The 22,554-nt window shown below is 37.0% G+C and overlaps 2 protein-coding genes across 4 annotated transcripts in view; both read right to left on the bottom strand.

Annotated features, from left to right (window-relative positions):
- Nucleotides 1-6,250, bottom strand: part of FAM171B (family with sequence similarity 171 member B) — a 71,960-nt gene extending 65,710 nt beyond the window's left edge. The window contains exon 1 of the mRNA XM_015110508.3: nt 5,907-6,250. Coding sequence (XP_014965994.3) covers nt 5,907-6,135 — 229 coding nt within the window. The 5' untranslated portion in view covers nt 6,136-6,250. The remainder of the gene's footprint in view (nt 1-5,906) is intronic.
- A 10,615-nt stretch (nt 6,251-16,865) lies between these two features.
- ITGAV (integrin subunit alpha V) overlaps nt 16,866-22,554 on the bottom strand; it is a 91,319-nt gene continuing 85,630 nt past the window's right edge. For 2 of the 3 annotated variants that reach the window (XM_015110495.3, XM_077956458.1), the window contains 4 exons: nt 22,063-22,176; nt 21,853-21,960; nt 20,830-20,952; nt 16,866-20,558 (listed from right to left, as the gene is read on the bottom strand). In XM_015110495.3, coding sequence (XP_014965981.1) covers nt 20,463-20,558; nt 20,830-20,952; nt 21,853-21,960; nt 22,063-22,176 — 441 coding nt within the window. In that variant the 3' untranslated portion in view covers nt 16,866-20,462. 3 annotated transcript variants of the gene reach the window in all.

The raw sequence follows: 22,554 nt of genomic DNA, 5'->3' as shown, positions 1-22,554 counted from the left end.
TTTCTAAGGTGATATAAACATCTACATCTCAATAGGGTGATGTTTACATGGGTATATCTATTTGTCAAGAGTGTACAGTAAAATATGTACAATTCATATATGTACATTTTACCTCTAAAAGGACCTATTAAGAAAAAAAAAAAAACTCAGTCCATACTACCCAAAGCAGTTTCCAGATTCAATGGAATCTCTATCAAAATACCAATGGCATACTTCACAGAAATAGAAAAAAAAAAACCCTAAAATTTATGTGGAACTACAAAAAGCTCCAAATAGCCAAAGCCATCCTGAGCTTTAAAAAAAAAAAAAAACTGGAGAACTCACATTGCCGGACTTGAAATTATACTGCAGAGCCATAGTAACCAAAACAGCATTGTAACTGGCATAAAAACAGACACAGAGACCAATGGAACAGAATAGAGAACCCAAAAATAAATCTATTCATCCACGGTGAACTCATTTTCAACCAAGTTGCCAAGAACATACATTAGTGAAAGGACAGTCTATTCGATAAATAGTGCTGGGAAAACTGGATATCCTTATGCAGAAGAATAAAACTAGACCCCTATCCCTCACCATATACAAAAATCAAATCAAAATGGATTAAAGATTTAAATCTAAGACCCCAAACTACGAAGCTACCACAAAAAAACACTGGAGAAATTTTCCAGGACATTGGTCTGCACCAAGATTTATTGAGTAATACCCTATAAGCACAGGCAACCAAAGCAAAAATAGATAAATGAGATCACATCAAAAGCGTCTGCAGAGCAAAGGAAACAATTAACAAAGTGAAGAGATAACCCATAGAATGGGAGAAAATATCTGCCAACTATCCATCTGACAAAGGATTCATAACCAGAATATATAAGGAACTCAAACAATTCAATATGCAAAAAATCCAATAATCCTATTTAAAATTAGGCAAAAGATGTACATAGACATTTCCCAAAAGAAAACATACAAATGGCAAACAGGTATATGAAAAGGTGCTCAACACCACTGATCATCAGAGAAACGCAAATTAAAACTACAATGATAGCTCATCTCATCCCAGTTAAAATGGCTTTTATCCAAAGACAGGCAATAAGAAATGCCGATGAGGATGTGGAGAAAAAGAAACCCTTGTACACCACTGGTGGGAATGTAAATTAGTACAACCACTATAGAAAATAGTAGGAGGTTCCTCAAAAAATTAAAAATAGAGGTACCATATGATCCAGCAATACCGCTGTTAGGTATATACCCCAAAGAAAGCAAATCAGTATATTGAAGAGATATCTGTACTGCCATGTTTATTGCAGCACTATTCACAATCGCCAAGATTTGGAAGCAACCTAAGTGTCCATTAACAGATAATGGATAAAGAAAACGTGATACATATACACGATGGAGTACTATTCAACCATTAAAAAGGATCAGATCCTCTCATTTGCAGCAACATGAATGGAACAGGAGAACATTAAGTGAAATAAGCCAGGCACAGACCAACTTTGCATATTCTTACTCATTTGTGGGAACTAAAATGTAAAACCATTAAACTCATGGAGATAGAGATTAGAACGATGGTTATCAGAGGCTGGGAAGGGTATTGGGAGGGGAGAAAAAGTGGGGATGGTTAATGAGTATAAAAATATAGTCAGAATGAATAAGATCTACTACTTGATAGCACAACAGGGTAACTGTAGTAAACAATAACTTATTGTATATTTTAACATAACTGAAAGTGTAATTGGAATGTTTACAACAAAAATGATAAATGTTTGAGGTGATAAACACCTCATTTACCCTGATGTGATAATTATTCATTTTATGCCTGTATCAAAATATCTCATGTAGCCCATAAGTATATACACCTACTATGTTCCCATAAAAATTAAAAATTAAAAACAAATCCCACATAGTGGAAACAGGTAGAAGTATGGGTGAAAAAACAATGGCAGAATTTTGACTACTGTTAAAGTTGGGTGACAGGTATAGGCTTTTATTACACTATCCTGTTTACTTTCTATATATTTAACATCTTGCAAAATAAAAAATTTAAAAATAGATATCACTGAAATATGCAATCAAAAATTATCATACCATGAAAATATGCCTCTCAAGAAGCTTTCTCTGTACCGAAAAGACATTTCTATAATCCCTAGAGATCCCCTGTGTCTCTGCTTCACATGGAGAATTTTAAACGGAGCTCATTATTTTTCCCCAGCTCCTCTCGCCCTCAACCCCAGCATGCCTCCCATCTAATGGGCTATCAGAATGAGTATAATACAGTTGTACCAACTACCACTAGCCCCCAAATTAATTCTTCTCAGCACCCTCAAATATTTATTTCTAACAAATACGGGTACAGATGGAGAAATAAGAGCTGTTGTATACACTGGAGAAAACAATTGATTTGATGGATACCAACCTTAGTCTTTATTTTCACTGCTCTCTGAAGATGGTGTTTTTGTAAGTTAATGAGAAAATGGAAATGTACTTTTATTTGCTGATTTTTAAAAATTTTTTCACATTTAAGTTTTTTTGTTTCATCTTGCTTTCTTGTTTCTCAGAAATATAAAGAGGCATAAATTTTTAGAATAATAAAATCCAGAGAATACTAAGCAAGGGCAATGGTGAATTTCTCTACTATGGACAGATAAGGCTTAGTCATATATCAGTCATTTAATGTGTCATATTCATTTTCTAAATTTTGCCTGAGAAAAGTCCTACAGTTTTTCAAATGGTACGTCCAAAGAATCAGAAGCATCATACAGAGGTAAAGAATGAACTCAAGCTCAATCACAGCTATTTAAAGGTATATAATATGTTAAAATCCTCCTGGGTCATAAGAGGATTAAGTATACTCAGGTAAAGAATTTTGGTTCATGCTTGTAAACCCAACATTTTGGGAGGCTGAGGTGGGAGGATTGCTTGAGCCCAGAGTTCCAGAGTGTGAGACTAGCCTGGGCAAAAAAGCAGGACCCTATCTCTACAAAAAATAAAAAAATTAAAAATTAGCTGGGCGCAGTGGCATGAACCTGTAGTTCAGCTATTCAGGAGGCTGTGCCCAGGAGGTTAAGACTGAGTTGAGCCACGATCACGCCACTGCACTCAACCGTGTCTCAGAAAAAAAACCCGAAAATTCTTGATAGAACCTAATAAGTAGGCCCAAGTACTGGTATCAATCAGTTTTCTGTAGTCAGCATAAGATAAACACTGATATTAACTAAAATTAAAGATCCAAAATTTATATACTTTACAACTTCTACTTACAAATTTTACTACATAACATTTATTTTTATAAATCCCCTGCTAAACTCCAATGGAGAGTTTCTCCAATGAAGAAGAATACTGAGAAAGTGAATTCATTCATTCATTCATCCATTCAACAAATGGTTGAATGTCTATGGGTACAAACCAGGTGCTCTTCGAGATATTAGAAATATAGCAGTGAACAAAACAAAGTCCACGCTTTCACAGAGCTTATGTTCTATCAAGGGAAAACAGGCTTATTAGAACAGCTGAGAATAATGAGTACCATGGAGGAGAATGAATCCCGGTAAGAGCAAAAAGGATGCGCAGATTACTATTTTAAACACCTGGTCAGGAAAAGGTCTCTCAGTTACTGAGACACTTGAGCAAATCTGAAAAATGTGAAGTTCCAGAATTCCAGGCAGAGAAAATGGCAAGCGCAAAGGCCACACACTTGGGTCCACTTGCAAGCTAAAGAAAATAGAACTAGTGTGGCTACAGTGGAGTGAGTTAGGGTAAGGGCTAAAGGAGACGGGAGAAAAGGAGGATACAAAGGATCTAGACATTGGTAGGCCATTTTCACGATCTGGGCATCTAGTATGAGAGAGATGGGAAGCCATTGGAGGACTGTGAGCAGAAATTATCCTATTTATTTTATTTTTTTTTTAAGATCCCTAGCTGTGTGAGGAGAACAGACAGTAGGAAAACAAAGGTTGAAATAGGAAGACCAGTTCAATAGAGAGATCACAATGCATTCAAAGGAATATGTTAACTTCATTTGTCTATAAGCTGTGTTGCATTATAAGACTCAATATTCCAGTAACTAAAACAGCAGTCAATTGAATTGCTCCCTTGTTTGCCACTGGCTTGGGTAATTAGAGTTTTTGAGGAAGAAGAATCATCATAAGTTACTTTTCAGGTTCTAGTTTGATCTATTGAATAGTGTGGTTCCTTTATTCAATCTAATAAGTAAATAAAACAAAAACTGCTACTTTCCCAGACAATCATCTTTTTCAGAATATTCCCTCACAAATATCAGAAAGCAAACATTTTAATTTGCATGCTTGATTCAGGTTTCATATTATTGCAGTTATTCATAACCCTAATCACAACATGTATGTATTACAGTAGTCAAAACTTATTTAATATTCCTGAAAGGTACACTGAAATAAAAATATACTGCAAACCATAAAACCCACCAACACTCTCCCAGACTTCTGCTTCATAGTGAATTTATGAAATATCTCTATTAATGAGGCCAACCAATGTGATATATCCAATTTCCTTAAGTTCAGCGAATGGCATGTCTAACAGTAGCCTCACCCAAACCACGTTATCACTTTCAGTTATTAAAAGCTGGGTAGGAAAACCACCATACACTATACCTTTCAAGACTTTTAGCCACACTTGAGTGTTACTAATTGGTTTCAGAGGGTGTCAGAAACACATGCTTTCCTGCACACTTTGGTGATTTCATCCTATGCTCAGAGCACTCTGATAAATTAAATCATCCTGGCTGTGTCATGAATCGCAGCTGGCATGCCTGTGTACTGCTTTTTGATGATGAGCAAGCAATACAAAACGTGATGCTGATTCCACTCTTTAAAATCTCATTTTCAGCACTCATATAGTGTTACCAGGCAAGATTTTAAAACAAAAACAAACGTCATAATAAAATTCACTTTGGTTTCACAAAATCTAAGCCCTCGTGCCAGAAAATTGGAGGCTTTTTTTCTTTCCAAATAGCAGACAGAATCTACAGCCAGGAAGCGAAGTGGGTTGGGGGGTAGGGAGATGCAATATACATGGATAATCCAGCTATTTGCTTACCGATGGAGCTGTAATGGGGGTAGAGGGAGAAACTGCAAAACTGTTACAGCCACCTATACCACAGCCGTATTTCTGCACTTTCATTGAACAGTGTCAAGAATCTGCCTCATTTAAGTTCTACTGACAAGTAAGGAGATTTCCCTCTCCAGGGATAGGCTTTTGCTGTACTAATACCACTCCAGACTTCACCATATGAATCCCCCTCTCCTTTTCCCTTTCCTTCAATTACAAACTCCTATTTTGTTTTGCTTCATCTTATTGTACTAAAAGCATTCTTTGCAATAAGATGAACCCTTAAACCCTTCCTGGGGTAAGGAGAAAGAGAAATAAATAAAAAAATCAAGATTTCTCTCTTCATGGCTAAATTTAAATATAGCAGGCATGGAGAAATGGTGAAAAGGGATGTGTGGGTGTCCATGGCAAGATTTCTCAATCTCTAGGAGAGAAAAGGATAGAGAACAAAATGCTTAAGGGATTTAAGAACCTGTGTGTGTGTGTGTGTGTGTGTGTGCAGTCATTCCCACGGCGGAGGGTAGAATTCAGGCAGAAGGGAGGGAAAAGAAAATCAATCCAGGCAGTCACCCACCCCCAGCCTTCCCGACCCCTCTCCAACCCACTGCAGTGCTCTGAGCTGCCCAGAAAGCTCATTACCCGAAGAGCAGATTCCCTACACCAGATCAAGGGACCAAAGGCTGTGTAGCCAGTCTGGGGCGAGAGATCGGGAGGGATGGTGAGAGGAACGAGGATGGGAATGGCTAGGGAAGGGGCGAAGAAGCCGGCGAGGCCCTAAGAGATCGCCGGCCAAGACTGAAACGCCGGGCTGGGCAGCCAGGACCTACCTGGAACCGTCAAGGTGGACGTCGCCCCAGGCACCTCTGGCCTCTCCTCCTCAGCCTCCTCCAGCTGCTTTTGCTGTTGCTGCTGCTGCTGCTGCTGCTGTTGAATGAGGCTGAGGTCGGAGCGGCTGAGTTCCGCTCGGGCGGCCGCGGGGACCAGCCGCGCCTTCAGCAGCACCGCTGCCAGGCCGAGAAGCAGGGTGCAAGGGACACGCCGGCAGAGCCTCGCCATGGCCGAGAGCCAGAGGGCCGCGGCGGCATATTGCGGGGCTCCGGGCGGCGGCGGGCGCCAGGGCTGCGGGCTCCCGGCAGCGCCCGCTCGCTCGCTCCCCCTCGCGCAGTCTGCCAAGCACTCCCTCACCGGGAGGAGGAAGAGGCTCGGGAGGCGGAGGGGGCGGAGGAGGAGGAAAGGGGAGTTTGCATCCTTGCGCATGTGACGCGCGGGGAGGGGCGAGCCCAGGCCCGCGGCCCCGCGCCCCGCAGCCACCTGGGGCCGGGCTGCTCCGAGAAGACGCGAATGCTGGGGCTGCAGCCCGGGTGGAGGGCCCTAGGGGAAACAGAAAGGGGAGGCCTTCTGGGAGCTGGTAGACGCTCAGTCTCCACTTCCCACTGAGGCACGGGGAAGATTTGCAGAGAGTGGAATAAAATTCCCTCCACCTGAGCCCAAAGTAGCAGAGAAGGTGGTATATTGATTACTCCCATCCAGCACATAACGTGGCACCAACGGATCAAAAGGCCAGGATCTCAACCAAATAGGCTTTGCTGCATCACCGCCATCACTGGTTAGCTAGAAGTTAAACTGCAGCGCGCCAGATTTTGACTAAACTTCTTTTCTCTACCCTAGTGGGAATTTCTTTCCATATCATAAAATATTCTTAATTACATTTTGTCTAATTCTAGCCTACCCTTTTCATTTGTTAAAAAAAAAAAAAAAAAACTTACTAAATACTAGTTGCTTACCATGTGCCAGCATTTCCTCAGGTGTTTGGAATAAGTAAAATACAATCCCTGCATTCCAGGAGCTCATCATCTATTAGGGGAGAGGAACACAGAAACAAATTAGAACCCAATGTGGTGCTACAAACAGAAAAGCATTACAAGTCCAGAGGTCTTAGAATTGGAAGAAAATATCTCGTGTATGTAGGGGCTATGAAACACCAGGGGAGGTAGAATATAAAAAAGAGTAAGACTTCCACACGGGAGAAATCAGGAATGTGGAAGTGTGTGTGTGTGAAACCCAGAGGTGTGTAAGCACAGTGGGCTTGGAAAAGTGTGAACAATTATTCTAATGGAAGAATGACAGTGTTTTAGATTGAAGAGCCGAGTGGAGACCAGGTCATTAAAAAATAATAGTAATAACAAGGATTTCTGTAGTACTTACTGCGAGCTTAAGGACTTAACATTTGTTAACCTCTGGAATAAACTTAGATGCTGTATACAGAAATTGAAATTTACACTGTAGATGATAATGAAAGAAATTAATCAGGGAAGAAACTTGCTACCAGTTGTGCATTTTAGAAGAATCACTTTGCTCTCAGTATGGCAGATGGATTAAAGGGGGATAAATTGGAAGAGAAGATGCCAGTTTAGAGGTGTTTGCCAAAACCCATGAGGAGATGCCAAAGGTCATTGAAACTGAAAAGGAAAAGAGTAGGAGACACAGTATATAAGACTACAATAAACAGATACGGTTAATTGGGAAGAGGAGGAGATGTGCCTAGCGTGAACACCTAAATTGACAAATTGAGATCTTAAGTGGCTGCTTATGACCTTATCAACGTTAACTGGCCTAGAGTAATGAGCCCTGGCTTGTTCAGTTGTGGTCTCTTTGTATTTGGAGTACCTGTGGGACATCTCATAGTGCAATATAAATGTCATCTGCTGTGACATCACCCCATTTACCATGGTTGTTCATTGTCCTTTTCCACCCTCATCATTCTTACCTTGTCCCTCCCAGTGTTTTCAATATGCTGGAAAACAACAAACTTCTCAGTACTGGAAAAGTATTTTTTGGTTAAGCAGATGAAAATAGTGTATATATAACTAATGGTTTAGATATTTTGTCCCTTCCAAATTTCATATTGAAATGTGACCTCCAACGGTGGAGGTGGGGCCTAGTGGGAGGTCTTTGGTTCATAGGAGAGAATTCCTCATGAATGGCTTGGTGCGCTCCTCATGGTAATGACTGAGTTCCTGCTATGAGCTCACAAGAGATCTGGTTGTTTAAATGTGTGGCAACTCCCTTCTCTCTCTCGCTTGCTCCCTCTCCTATCATGTGACACTCTGGCTCCCTTTCACCATCCACCATGATTGTAAGCTTCCTAAGGTCTCACCAGAGCAGGTGCCGGCACCACAGTTCCATCGTACAGCCAGCAGAACTGACCCAAAGTAAACCGCTTTTCTTTATGTCACTGGGCTGACATAAAGAAAATGGACTGACACAATAACCATAAATAAAATAACAATAGGCATTTTGCATATATTATCTCATTATATCTTCGGATCATCTCTACAAATTAGCTCTCATTATCCTATTTAGCAAATGGAAACACCGGAGATCAGAGAGGCTCCGTGTCTTGCCAGAGGCTACATTTACAGTATGTGACTTTACCTTTCTGCACCGTTTGAGACTTCTGCTGTGAGTTTGTATTGCTTTTTTAGTGATTTTTAAACAAAAATATGGTATGTGGACCACATAATTTTGGGGAAAATAGACACTAAAGTGAGGCCACTCACACTAAGCATCATTCTTCCATCAGGACTTTATTTCCCTGGTCTGTGTGAGGCAGGAGCCCTGGGGAGAGGGGCTCCAGAGCTGAAGGCAGCAAGCTTCCATTAGTCTCATCAAGCTGTTTTTATTGCAATCTCTTCCAAGTTACCTCTGCTCCTGGAGAGAAGAAAGGAGAAAATGGAAATGGCTCCAAAAACCTGACTGGTGGATGAGAAGGAAAGGAATGCTGCCAGGATTTCTGTCATCCTGCCTTGGGGTAGCCAAGTTATTTTTAATATAGTAGAAGCAGATCTTCTGGAGGCAAAGCCAGTGGGTCATGGACCCCAGTAGAGGGTGGACCTCAACTCTTTCACTACTATGGACTGTTTCAAGAGATAAGTGTTGTCAATCAAGAGTATTTAAATGGTTTTTAAGTGCTTCATTATTTGTGTAGTTTATGCTTAATTTCTGTGCAATATAAAAAGCCATATTATCTGATGCAATTGGGGCTAGTACTTGGCAAATGAAAAACATTAATCAAGAGACCAAAGTCAATACATCCTAAATATATCTTAAACCACCTATTTTACCCGAGATAAATAAATATATATTCGTTCACGAATCTTTTGATGTAGGGCCAAGAATTTTTCTTTGAGTATTCAACCACATCCTAGAGTCGGAAGTCATAAACCACAATTATGATACACCACTATAATTTGCAGGTTTAGTTTAAGTGGAAGTTCTCAAAGACCCTTGCCACACAATCAGAGTGCCAAGTCATTCTATGTTCATTCTATGTTAAGTTGCAAAATAACAAAGAACACAACAATATTTAAAATGGGCCAAGGACTTGAATAGTCATTATTTTCAAAGAAGATATAAAAATGGCCAATAAGCACATGAAAAAATGCTGAACATCAACAGTCATTAGGAAAATGCAAATCAATCACAATGAAATACAACTTTACACTCATTAGGATGGCTATAATTTTTTTTAATGGAAAACACGTGTTGGCAAGGATGTGGAGAAATTGGAACCCTCACACATTGCTGGTAAACTGGTGCAGCTGCTGTGGAAAACAATTTGGCAGTTCCTCAAAAACTAGACTAAAATTAAGGGTTATATAGCAGGGAAGAAATGGAACTATGTGTTGGAAAATGGGGATTAGGGAAGAATAAGGAAGAGAAGATGGTCAACAGGAAGCAGGTGGTTGGTTAGGCAATTATGACAAATAAGAGGTCTGAGATCTCATTGTCCGGATGCCATGATCTGTTACGTTTCAGTTCCTTGATACTCTCTGGGAGGCCTGCAGGTGCTTTCCTGAGAAAGGAACTCAGATAACACAAATGTAAATTTTTCAAGTTTTAAGACTGGTAGGGTCAATTTCTATGTTTATTAAAAATAAACCATAAATATCAGTTCTATGGGACAATTGACCTCATTTCAGTAGACATAAAAATACCCCCCAAAGATGTACATGAGGTAATTCATAGAAGCTGTGAATATGTTACCTTACACATAGTTGGACTTTAAAATCCAAAGTGCCTTAAAAGGATTTGTCAGCAATGTAAAACTAATTTATCATTCAATACATGATAAAGTAATGAAGTTTATCCAGTGACAAGACTGCATGCAACTAGGAGAGGATAGAGAATTGGTAGGGAGAAGAGCTGGATTTGGAGAATTAAAAGTGAGAAGATGGGATTATTTCTGTATGGTAAATAAACCAGATTCTCAGTTCTGTCATTGAATCACTGCTATACTGCAGCTGCTTTAGGGTTCCCTTGAAAGGCTAGGGCTGTCCATTGGAAATAAAGTAAAATTAATTACTAGTATGTCATCTCTGTTTGTTGGGAATCATTAAATACTTGTGGAATGATTGAGAGAAGACCTTTCTGGTTCAGTTTGTGCTGGTAATTTAGCACCACATGGTGGTGAAGTGGTTGGTTCTGGTTTAATAGTCAAGGTGCAAGTCAGAAAGTCAAAATTGGTATTACAAAATAGGAAATTTACTTATTTAATACTTTTTTTCCTTTTTGTTTCCTCACTAAAGTATACTGAAAAATTCAAAATTACTGATTTGTCTCCAGAAGAGGTGATAATATCCCTGAATTTTAAAGATGTTTATGTCACTTATAATCTCAAAAACAACTTTATCTGCATTGTTCAAAGATGAAAAAAAGTATAAGCCACCAGAATTTTCTATGAAAAATTTACCATGTACCATACACAAGATCGAAAATAATTTCTATTACTCTGGTGAAGAGCATAATTCTCCAAATTGAAAACTACTAATAATAATGTAGATCAGTTGACACTTTTTGAATAACTTAGTGGTAACTAATTAATATTCTGAATACAGGATTAACTAAAAAGTAACCCCTAAAGACTCCATTTTAACACCTAATATCTGAGAAAGGAAGTAAAATAACTTTGAGATTAATTACTTTGAAACAAAGTAGGCATTTTTAAATAATGTGAAGGTAAATTGCTATGTAATGACCAAAGTCGAAACCTAAATATTACTTTTATTAAAACTGATTATATATTTGTCATGCTTCAGGAAAATGGGGTTGACAAGGAAATGGTATGAAAGGGACCATAGCCAAGTAACTTTCTAGGAAAGTCAGAACACTTTAGAGAGTGAATAAAACATTACTTGGAAAAATATTGTTGTTGCACCAATTGATATTCAGGCATTGCAACGTATTCACTAGATAACAGCAATTCTATTTTATGAGCTATGTTTAGTAATCTAGGTAATGTTGCACAGCAGAAAGCATCCTGGACCAGGAATTTGAATGTGTAAGCATTAGTCCCAATCCTGCTAGTAACTGCCTTGGCCAAGTAATGAATTCTCTGGGCATTGTTAACATTAAGGGGTGGAGTCAAACTTCTTCTAACTTATGACTTTTAGGAGTTTGACCTTGATGTGCCTAAAAGTTGTCCTGTTTAGGGTTCACTGAGCTTCCAGAATTGTAGGTTGCTATTTTTTAAATCAAATTTGGAATTTTTGACTTCAAATAATTTGTCTGCCCCATTCTTTCTCTGAGACTGTTTTTCCACCTAGTTAGGTTGTACCATGAGTCATTGAGGCTATTAATTATTTTTTCTTTTTTTTCTGCTCTGTGCTTCAGTTTGGATAAATTCTGTTGATCTAAATTCATTGATCTTTTATTCTATGCTACCCCACTCTATTTTGATCCCCCCTCCAATGGATTTCTGATTTCAGATATTACTTTTAATCCTAAAATATTCATTCAAGTGTATTTAATTGGTTTCCCAATCTTTCCTGAAATGCCCATCACTTCATCCGTAATATTCATGTTTTCCTATAGACTTTTGAGGATTTTCATCATAGTTATTTAAAGTCATGTCAGCTATGGGTACACAAAGGCATACAGAATGGACCCTGGAGATTCAGAAGTGGGGAGGGTGAGAGGGAGTGAGGGATAGCAAACTACACATTGGGTATGATGTACACTGCTCGGGTGATGTGTACACTCATATCTCAGACCTTGCCACTTTACAATTCATCCATGTAACCAAAAACCACTTGTACACCAAAAGCTATTGAAATAAAAACAAACTGAAAGATAAAATGTTTTTAAATATAAAAATAACAAAATTAAAGTCATGTCTGCTAAATTGTTTGTGGGTCTGTTTCTATTGACTGATTTTTCTCAAAACTCTGGGTTATATTTTCTCACATTTTCCCATTTCTTCGCATTCTTCCCCACCCTTCTCCCCTCCACAACATTGTGAATGATACATTGCAGAGTCTCTAAGTTGTGTCATCTTCCCCTGAAAGTAAATCTTTACCAGCAGTCAGTTAAATTACAAGTGTATCATAAACTTGGGGAAGCTTGGTTTTATGATTTGGTAGGGTGGGCCTGTTTTGGCTTTGCCCTTCATCCTAGGGTGAATTAATTAATCTTTGGATGTACTACTTATTCCTAAGGCATAGATCCAATGGGGTTTCATTGGAAAGATAGGTTTTTCCAAGCCCTGTAACTGAGTAAGACTTGAACTTCCATCTCTTGTTTCTCGTGCAGTGGATAGTAGTAGCTGGTATAACTGCCCTGTTCTTTCAGCTCTCCCTCTGTTGTTTTCCTCTGGGCCCCTTATAGCTTCACTCAGTGCTGGGTTCAGCCAAGGATTTGAGGGAAATATTTCCCACCTCCCACGCTGTGGCTGCTTCCTTTCGTGGAATTTTCTCCTCAATTTCTAGCCATAGTGGCAGTCTCATCATTCCAGGAAAGAAAGACAGCTTTCTGTTGTATTCTATCCGCACCATAGGGAATAACTTCAGGGGAAAGTGTAGCTGCCTTCTTTAACAGTTAAATCCCCTTCAATTTCTGCCTGCTTTCAGTAACTTCAATGTCTTCAAAGGATTGTTTTCCACTGTATTTTGTTCAGAATTAATTTATCATTGTTACCTGACAAAGCTATCCTGCCATTATTGAAATTAGAAACCTCTATTAAACTTTAAATGCCTATGGTTCTGTTCTTGGTCACTAAAATTATTTATAATCTTTTTTTCTAATCAAGCATATCAAAGTATTATGATACCTGTCATCAAGTTGCTTTGTTTACAAGAAAGTTTTTAATTAAAAAAAAATTTTTTTGTAGAGATGGGGGGGTCTGTCTTGCCCAGACTGGTCTAGAACTCCTGGCCTCAAGCAAACCTCCTACCTTGGCCTCCCAAAATGTCAAGATTACAGACATGAGCCGCTGTGCCCAGCTGGTTGCCTTGTTTTTAGATCTAGCTTATGTACAAGTAACAGACTGAACAAATGCAAAGGGTATTTGGGGTATAACCTAGCCAAAGAGTGTTTGGTATGGTAAACTCAGCAGGTAATTCTGACCCATTCATGATTTCAGCAGGCTCTTCATCAGGAGTTACAAACTCAAATTCCTACAATGGCTAGGCAAATGAGTAATGAGAACTTAGTCTCATGAAATAAACAGAAGTCTCTCTAGGATTTATGCTAACCCCAAAATTGCTTGACCATCTTAGTGCAGACCTTGCTCGGTTCCAACGTTGTATCCAAGCAAGAACACAGGCTCCTATCCTCAAGAATACTGCAGCTCTTAGAATTCAGAATATCTGTCTTTGGGGTATTCATAATACATTAATGGTGCCAACTAGTTCATTTATTTTTAAAATACTTTGAGGCCAAACAAAACATCAGGCCACTGTTTTCAACTTGTGATTTTGCTCCTGATCCCAAATACTCCCTGGGATTGTTCTACCTCATCTCTTGATGCTAATTCTGACCCTCCTTCTCCCAATATGTTCTAGATCTGCTTTCCTTTCCTTATCCACATCATTTCATTTAAAATTTATTTTGTCCCTTAATGTATAAAACTGCTCAAGTATTTTCCATCTGTAAAATGAACTTTCCTACTTTTGCTTTCACCTCAAACTACAGCCCTTTCTCTTCCTTTCTAAGCCAAGCCAAGCATAATGCCTATCCATTGCTTGACCCACTGGAATCTGGGTTTAGTGCTTGACCACGCCACTGAAATGGCTCTCTGTAAGGTCACCAATAACCTACTCTTCTTCATTCATCTTACTTCATTTCCCTATGGTCTTGTGTCACAGTCTTTCTCGACTTTCTTTTTACTTCTATAGCCAATCCTCGCGGCTCCTGGCCATCCCATCCTCCTTTTAAATGTAAAAATTCAGTGCACTGCCTTCTTCCTGTCTCCTTACTTTACACATTTCTCCTGAACCGTCTCATCCAATCTCATCCATTAACTTCTACTAATACCTATATTATTTCTCTGGCTTTGATCTTTCTCCTGAATACCAAGGCTTATGTTTACAAGAACCTGCTGGAAATTTCCATCTAGATATGCCATAAGTACCTCAAATGTAATGTACCTTTTCCGCTCCTAAACTCTCTGCTCTTCCCTAAATCTCTGCCCCTTTGCTCCTATTTCCTGTCTCAATTCTTAGTCCAGCCAATCACCTAACCCAGAAACCTATGGATTCTACATCATACATTATCCTAAATGTCTCCTTTCTATTCCCAATTGTTACTAGCCTGGTTTATTTAAGCCCTTATCACCTCTTTTTGGCAGTAGTATGAAAATATTGCCAGCCATCATTCTATCTTCTAATATGTTAATATACTAATATATGTAATTACTTTGCATATATTTAATATTTCCAAAGATAACGCTACATAATGAGGTAGATATCATGATGTCTATTATAAAGGGTATAATAAAAAGGTATGGAGGGTCTAGGTGGTTTGTGCAAGGAAAGACACTACTGTAGAACACATTAAGAAAGAACAACCCGGGGGCATAAATCTCTACCACATGCTAGTGTGAGAGCTTAATCACTCTCTGAGCTGATTTTCAAATCAGTAAAATGGGTATCAATATAGTATCTATAATATTAGCTGTTATGATATAAATTATTCATAATAAATAGACATATCACCAAAGCAAAAAACAAAGAAAGCTACTTCCTAGAAATAAGTAGTATAATTTCTCTTTCTAAAATGCATACAGTTCTGTCACTTTTTGCCAACCTGGCTGCTGGTGGTTGAATTTTATCATATTTCAGGCCTGTTCAAAAATGTTTCTTCATATGGTTTGGCTGTGTCCCCACCCAAAATCTCGTCTCAAATTGTAATTCCCATAATCCCCACATGTCAAAGAAGAGACCAGATGGAGGTAATTGAATCAGGGGGGCAGTTTCCCCCATGCTGTTCTCTTAATAGTGAGTTCTCACGAGATCCAATGGTTTATAAGTGTTTGGTAGTTCCTCCTGCATTCATTCTCCTTCACGCTGCCTTGTGAAGAAGGTGCCTTGTTTCCCCTTTGCCTTTAGCCATGATTATGTTTCTGGAGGCCTCCCCAGCCATGCTGAACTGTGAGTCAATTAGACCTCTCTCCTTTATAAATTACCCAGTTTCAGGCAGTTCTTTATAGCAGTGTGAAACAGACTAATACAACTCTCTATAATGGCTTTCTTCATTAATGATTTATCACCATGATAAGGTTCAAAGAATGTTTAAAATTAATCTGGGAAAAGAGAATTCCATGGTTCAAAATTTTCTTCTTGGACCAATCAAGTGAATGAAGGACGAGACTTACTGGATAAGCACTTAACATATGCCTTTGATAACCCCTTTTCTGGCATTTTCACAAAATCCCCACAAATTGACCCTCTGTGGACCAAGATACTCCCACAGAGGGTAAACTTGCAAGTGACTGGGAAGAGCTTTGAACTCAAGTGGTTTGAACAGTTTTCAAAATGATTTCAGGCAGGATGTGGTGGCTCACACCTGTAATCCCAAAACTCTGGGAGGCCAAGGCAGGTGGATCACTTGAGCTCAGGAGTTTGAGACCAGCCTGGACAACATGGTAAGAACCCATCTCAAAAAAATAAAATCATTTCATTTGTGTTATCTCATTTGATCCTTAAGAGCAACTAGTAAGTCAGGCAGGACAGAAAGGCTCTGCCCATTTTCTAATTCTCACACTCAAAATACTTCCATGTGTAGGTGCTGTACATTTTACATCTTAATTACAGCCAAAATATCAAGTATAGTGGTCAGGATAGGGGTAGTTATGACTTGCTGGTCCAGGGGAACTATCACATCTAACTAAGCATATAATGTTAGAAGCAAGGACAGTGGTTACTTTTGCAGGGCAGGGGTGAGATATGATTAGAAAGAGACAGAAGGGGGCTTCTGGATGCTGGCAATACTCTTATTTCATTTCCATAGGAATTTATGGTGGTGTATTATGCTACTTCAGTGTAATTTCCCAAGCATCTCAAAACTTAATTTTCTTCTTGGTACTTTTCATTTATGAAAATAGGTATTTTCATACTAGAATTGCATATGTATACTGCAATTGCATATATGCAATGGCATATATACACTATAATTAAAAATTATAAAAGAAAGATGTAAACGTGCATTTTAAAAGGATTCTGATAATGTAAAAATAATAAATGTTAGCATAATGAATTTAGAAATGTTTGTTTAGAAATAAAATAATTCTTGTATTTCAGGCAGATACATATTTGCCTTTCTAAGGATGGCTTTTAATGTGGTACATTTGGCTCTTTTTGTGTTTCTTTTCCTCAAATAATTGACATTCAAGACTTGAAGTTTTAGAGAAAGTTACCTCTCTGAGGTCATCCTTTTATCTCATAATTGCTAGCTCATGTAATTAAAAAACAAAAACACATCACAGAAAGGATAAACCCCATACACAAAAGTGGCACCATATGCTTATGTTTATTGTACAGTCACAAGTTACATGTTGGAAATCAAGCGGAACACTGTACCAGTTTTCACTAACTCAAATCAAGTTAGCAAATTACAAATTTTAGAACAGATTCATTTTCTGTCTCACCCAATGTGGGTGACCACAAACATATTTACTTTCTATGTTATTAGGTAGCAAATTAATTTGATACACTACACAGCTTCCAAGTTACCTCAGGATATTTCAAAGTGTTTCAAAACTAGTAAAGAATAATTCATTTCCAGCCTGAAATACAATGCAGAATGGACCATTTAGGGGTAAATAACCTCACTTAATCGCTCTTTCCTGCTAACAAAAATAATACAAATATTTGTTTATATTAGGCTTAGTACATTAATGACAACTTTGAGATTATCTAGATTTGGTTACATTGTTATATTGCACTTGAGAAAAATGACAAAAAACATCAAAGATTCAGTACCTCTCCCAAGAAGTTCATTACATATCAGAAATTACAATGAAATATAAGCATATATTCCATGCTGCATATTTCTATTGCTCAAACCAGTCAACCAACAAACTAAAAGGAATAATCTCCGAAACACTGAGTATTAAGTAATTTCATCTACCTTTTTTGATCCTACAATCATGTTTCAAATTTTAGGTGTTTTTCTTTAAATTAGTCATCAAACTACTATATATACTAGCTATCCAAGAATACAAACAAGGTGATACTGAGATGGGTAGTGGCTGTACACAGGTATTCCAAGAACGACTCATTCTTCTCCACCAAGCTCATCATTACATTTTGCAACTTAGGAAGTTCTACCAACTTAGGAATTCTGTTTGCCTTACAAAAATCACTAATCTATTATATATACAATGCTTTTATCACACAAATCTCTCCCTTAGGGTCATGATTCACTATCAAAAATCTTTCACAGCCCTCTTAAGCCAGTAAAGTCTCTTTTACTAACACTTGAGTTTTCTTTATGGAAACGTAAGTGTTAATGAGAATTAACTACGAATAAGTAGTTTAATAACACAGGTAGAATGATGGCAATAATATTTTGACTAATTGTTTTACCTTTCAGATTCAGAATTACAGTGATAATCGTTAAGGGAAAAGAGAAAGAAAGAGAAAAAATGATTCACATGTATTTTTCTCAAAATATCAATTTTGAAATAAATACCTATATAAAAATCAAAATCGGTATATTTCTTAACAATGTCAAATGTTTTCAATATCTTCTAGTTCATTTATGTGCTTTCTTAAAACTGAATCAGATCGTAAGAATTTTATACTTCAAAATGGATTTTTATTCTCAATAAATCACAAATACAGTAGTATTTCAAATGTTTTAGAAATTTAAAGTTTTCATAGGGCAAGTTTTTGATATTTAATCATGATAAAAAGAATCCCAACATTTTCTTCAGAAAGTAGGCTTTCAAATTACACTTTTCCATATTTTTGTAGATATATAAATGTTCATTTTTTGAAGGAAAATCTATGCTATTATACAAAACTATATTTCATAAAGGTAATTTAAGAAATTATGTTAATTTCCAAATTACAGCATCTTTCAATATCCAATACAAGATTATTTTCAAGATAGATGCCATAAAATGAATAGATGGCACAAAAGCAAATCCTAACACATTTGTCAAAGAGTGACTTTCTATCCAACATATTTTCAGAAATGACTGTTACTAGGTGGTAAAACTGTTAAGGTAAAATTTGTTATAGACTAACTTACTGATTGGTGGCAGGCAACACTTGGCCCTAGGATAAAAATATTTTTCTTAAAAAAATTTAAATTTATTGGTAATAAAAATATTTACTGCATGTGATTAAGCTTTTTCAAGCTATTAATACAAATCTATACTTCAAGACCCATTACTTTTGAAATTCACTAAAGCTAAATAGAGAGTCTTGTCTACAGTCCTACCTTGTATACCTCAACTAAATGTGCTCCTATTTTATGAATATTTTCTTAAGATTAGCTCAGTCATTTCTGCAGGAAATTATGAGATATGGCAAGGTAAATTTCAATTATTTTTAAAACACAGCAAAATAGTCAATTATTTAAGGGAAATATTTATCATTACCTAATGAGGACAGCAGTTAAAGAGCTATTAAACTCTCTATTTCTAATGCACAACATGATGTAATTGCACAAAAATAGGTATAATTGATCAGCATCCCCAGGCCTTGAGGAACTGTGAATAAATCATATATTCCTCTAGAAGGTTCACCACTCTACAGAGCCATATAAAACTACAACTTTCTACCTATGTGGCTTTTATTAAAAATTCTAGAAAATTAATTTATACTAACAAACTTCAGAAAGCTTTAAAAGGTTTTCAATAACTTGAACTGCTTATAAAAATTTTTTTAGAAGTTATTCTGATAGCTAAGACTGATTTTACACATTACCTTGCTTAAACAGGGGTAATATTCCTGTAACATTATGCTATTGCTAGAGGTAAATCAGTGAGTCACCTTAAGAGTTTTTATTCCAAGCATTACTCATAAAGTTGGGGTAAGGGGTCCAGGTTCCTGTCAACTGTAAGGATTCCTCATTGATATTGACCCATTCTCAGTAACAGTTTTGGAAATATAAGGAAAAATACATGAATGGGGGAAAATAAATTAATACTAACTAAAAACTCTGCTCTACTCTAAGAATGTACTACTTACTATAAGCATAAGCAACTATCTCAAAGAACTACATAGTATTTTACTAAAAATGCTTTTTTTATACTGTAAATAGCCAGACTAAAACAATGGAATAAATATGCTTTGAAAATAATTTCCAACTCCATATGGCTTTAAGCATTATGATATTCAGTTGAAATTAAACAATTACACAAAAGAGGCATTTGTGATTATGGAACTAATTTTTAGTATAGGTTGGCTTGAAGGATTTGACATAAAATTTATACAAGTTAAAATGTAATAAAATATTGTGGATTTAATATAAACAAAAGTGTTATAGGATCTACCCAATTTTCATATTAAAACAAAATATTGTACCTTTGTTATTAAAAGCAAGAATTTTGATAGTATCATGTATGTGTTTATAAAGTTCCACGATATAAGAGATTAAAAAAATCTAAATCTAAGTTCATGCAGTTATAAAGTCTTTAGTATCCTGAAAAGTAAACTGTAGTGTAATATGTATTAACATTAAGTACCTATACAAAAGACATAATTGCTGAGGTCCAAATTTGGACTGCTTTAAAACAACAACAACAACAAAAAATGAAATTCAATACATTAAATCAGAAACAGTAACTGAAGGAGGTACTATTTTATATAAAGTAGTAAATCAGGTACTATCTGTCTTATATACATTGAATAAAAACTATCCCTTGAAATTTTATTATTTAAATACCTAAAAACACAAGTCACTCTATGTTATTAAATGTATGTCTGAACTTATTTATCAGGAGAAGGTTGACAAATGCTCATTTCGTGGTGAATGCCAATTAGCACTATCAGCAGTAAAGCCTTGGATTTTTACTCCTCATGAAGAAAGTTTAAATCTATAATAAAGTTGCTAATTCTAGTGGGTCAAGATGTAGCATAACTTAAAAACTGCAGTTAAGTTTCTGAGTTTCCTTCACCATTTTCATGAGGTTGAAGTTGTTCCCTTTCTTGTTCCTCTTGAGGTGGCCGGACCCGTTTAAAAAAGCCCATCTGTCAGTTGAAGAAAAACCGTTATTACTGTCACATCAGTGTAGAATACGAAAAGTATTTTCTGAGTGACTATATTGCCACTAAGAAAATTCAAATTGTATTTCACAGAATTTATCTTCCCTCAAATAATAAGTAATGCTCATCAAGCATCATTCATTACAGGTCCCTTTCTTCCTTCCCTTACTTTTCATTCTTCTTTTCCTTCTGCCCTTTCCCTTTTCTTCTGTTTTCTCTCTCTCCTTCTTTTTCTCTTTCTAAGTTCGTTACTTACCCTGTACATTACAAATACCAAAACAGCCAGTAGCAACAATCCTGCAAGAACTGCTAAAATGATCACCCACACAGGCACAGGCATGGGTGCTGGCTGAATGCCCCAGGTGACATTAGTGGTAACCTATCGAGGAATAAAGATATTAGTTTTAAAAACAGTGCATTGACTTAATCAACAAATATCTGAGAAAATATTATATTTTATTTTAATGGAATTCACAGTATATTCTTTTCCTGCATATGATAATTTAGTGATTTCACATTTGGTATCAAGAGCATGCACATACACACATGAAACTCCCAATGACAGGTTGACTTCTGATTGCATCTGAAACGCAATCTTTTTTTAGACAGTCTTGCCCTGTATGTAGCCCAAGCTGGAATGCAGGGGCATGAACTCGGCTCACTGCAACCTCCACCTTCCGAGTTCAAGTGATTCTCATGCTTCAGCCTCCCCAGTAGCTGGAATTACAGGCATGCACCACCATACCCAGCTAATTTTTCTGTATTTTTCGTAGCGAAGGGGTTTCACCATGTTGGCCAGGCTGGTCTTGAACTCCTGGCCTCAAATGATCCACCTGTCTCAGCCTCCCAAAGTGCTGGGATTACAGGTGTGAGGCACCACACCCAGCTTGAAATGATTTTTAAATAATCCAATCCAGTTTATCACGTGCTGATCCCATTTTTACTCCTTAAATATCTCCAAAATGCCTCACTTGTTGCAGTTAATTTCCAACTTTCTAACGTTGTAAAGGAAAATTCCTAAAATTTCCCCAATATAATGTAGTATATACTAAGAAATTTCTTACACTGGACAAGATGCTAAACTGAAAGGTCTAGCTTTAATCATTCCAAGGTAGGGGAGTAAAATGATAATATTAAACTAGGTTATAATACTATCATGTAATTTCATCAGTTTAAATTATCAAAAGAGTTAAGCTGTCATTTTTTTAAAAACAAATAAAAACATGTACAGCATTTGAATTGAGTACATTTACTGTATTCACCTAAACCAATGACTTACCAATGTGGAGTTGGTGATATCCTCAATTGGAAGATTTTTATAAGGAAACTCTATGACATTAAATGAAGCAGATGACTTCAGAGAATAGGAATGATTCTGATTTTCCTTCTGTTTGGAAATAACAATTAGATGATTTTCCAGATATTAGGCCTTTTATATTTCTTTGAAAACACTGGATATGTTTGCTAAATGCTGCACCTGTCTACTTACATTCATAAAGGTCTCAGTCCACAGTAATGACTTTACGTACAAGATTGCACTCTTTCCTCTGTCTAATCTTCCAACTTGGCAGACAATCTTCAAGCACTGAGCGACTCCACAACCCTGCCAAAACAAATCCTTCACTTATAAGCAAAGGTCATTCTATCATCTCTTCAACATTTGAAAATTCACCATTTTTTTTTTCTTTTTGTGTGATGTTCAAAGAGATTATCCAGATTCTTTTGTCTTGTAAATAGATAGGCTAATATTTGAGTCTATGAATGCTTTTTATTGTGAAGGGGTTGGTATGTTTCTTTTCTTTTCTCTTCTTTTGCCACACATGTAGTTCCTTGTAAATGAAAGGGTTGGTTTTAATGTGATTTGTTATAGAAGGATAAGATCCATAATATTAAAAGATTCATTCTATGACTAGAACTCAATATTCTTTAGGCAAACTCAGAACATGGTGATATTTGTAAGATATAAAAACCAGATCTCAAC

Source organism: Macaca mulatta, chromosome 12 (assembly GCF_049350105.2).
Source record: "Macaca mulatta isolate MMU2019108-1 chromosome 12, T2T-MMU8v2.0, whole genome shotgun sequence".
NCBI lineage: Eukaryota > Metazoa > Chordata > Mammalia > Primates > Cercopithecidae > Macaca > Macaca mulatta.
Note: the sequence above shows the minus strand (reverse complement) of the source record. Positions and strands in the feature narration are given on the sequence as shown.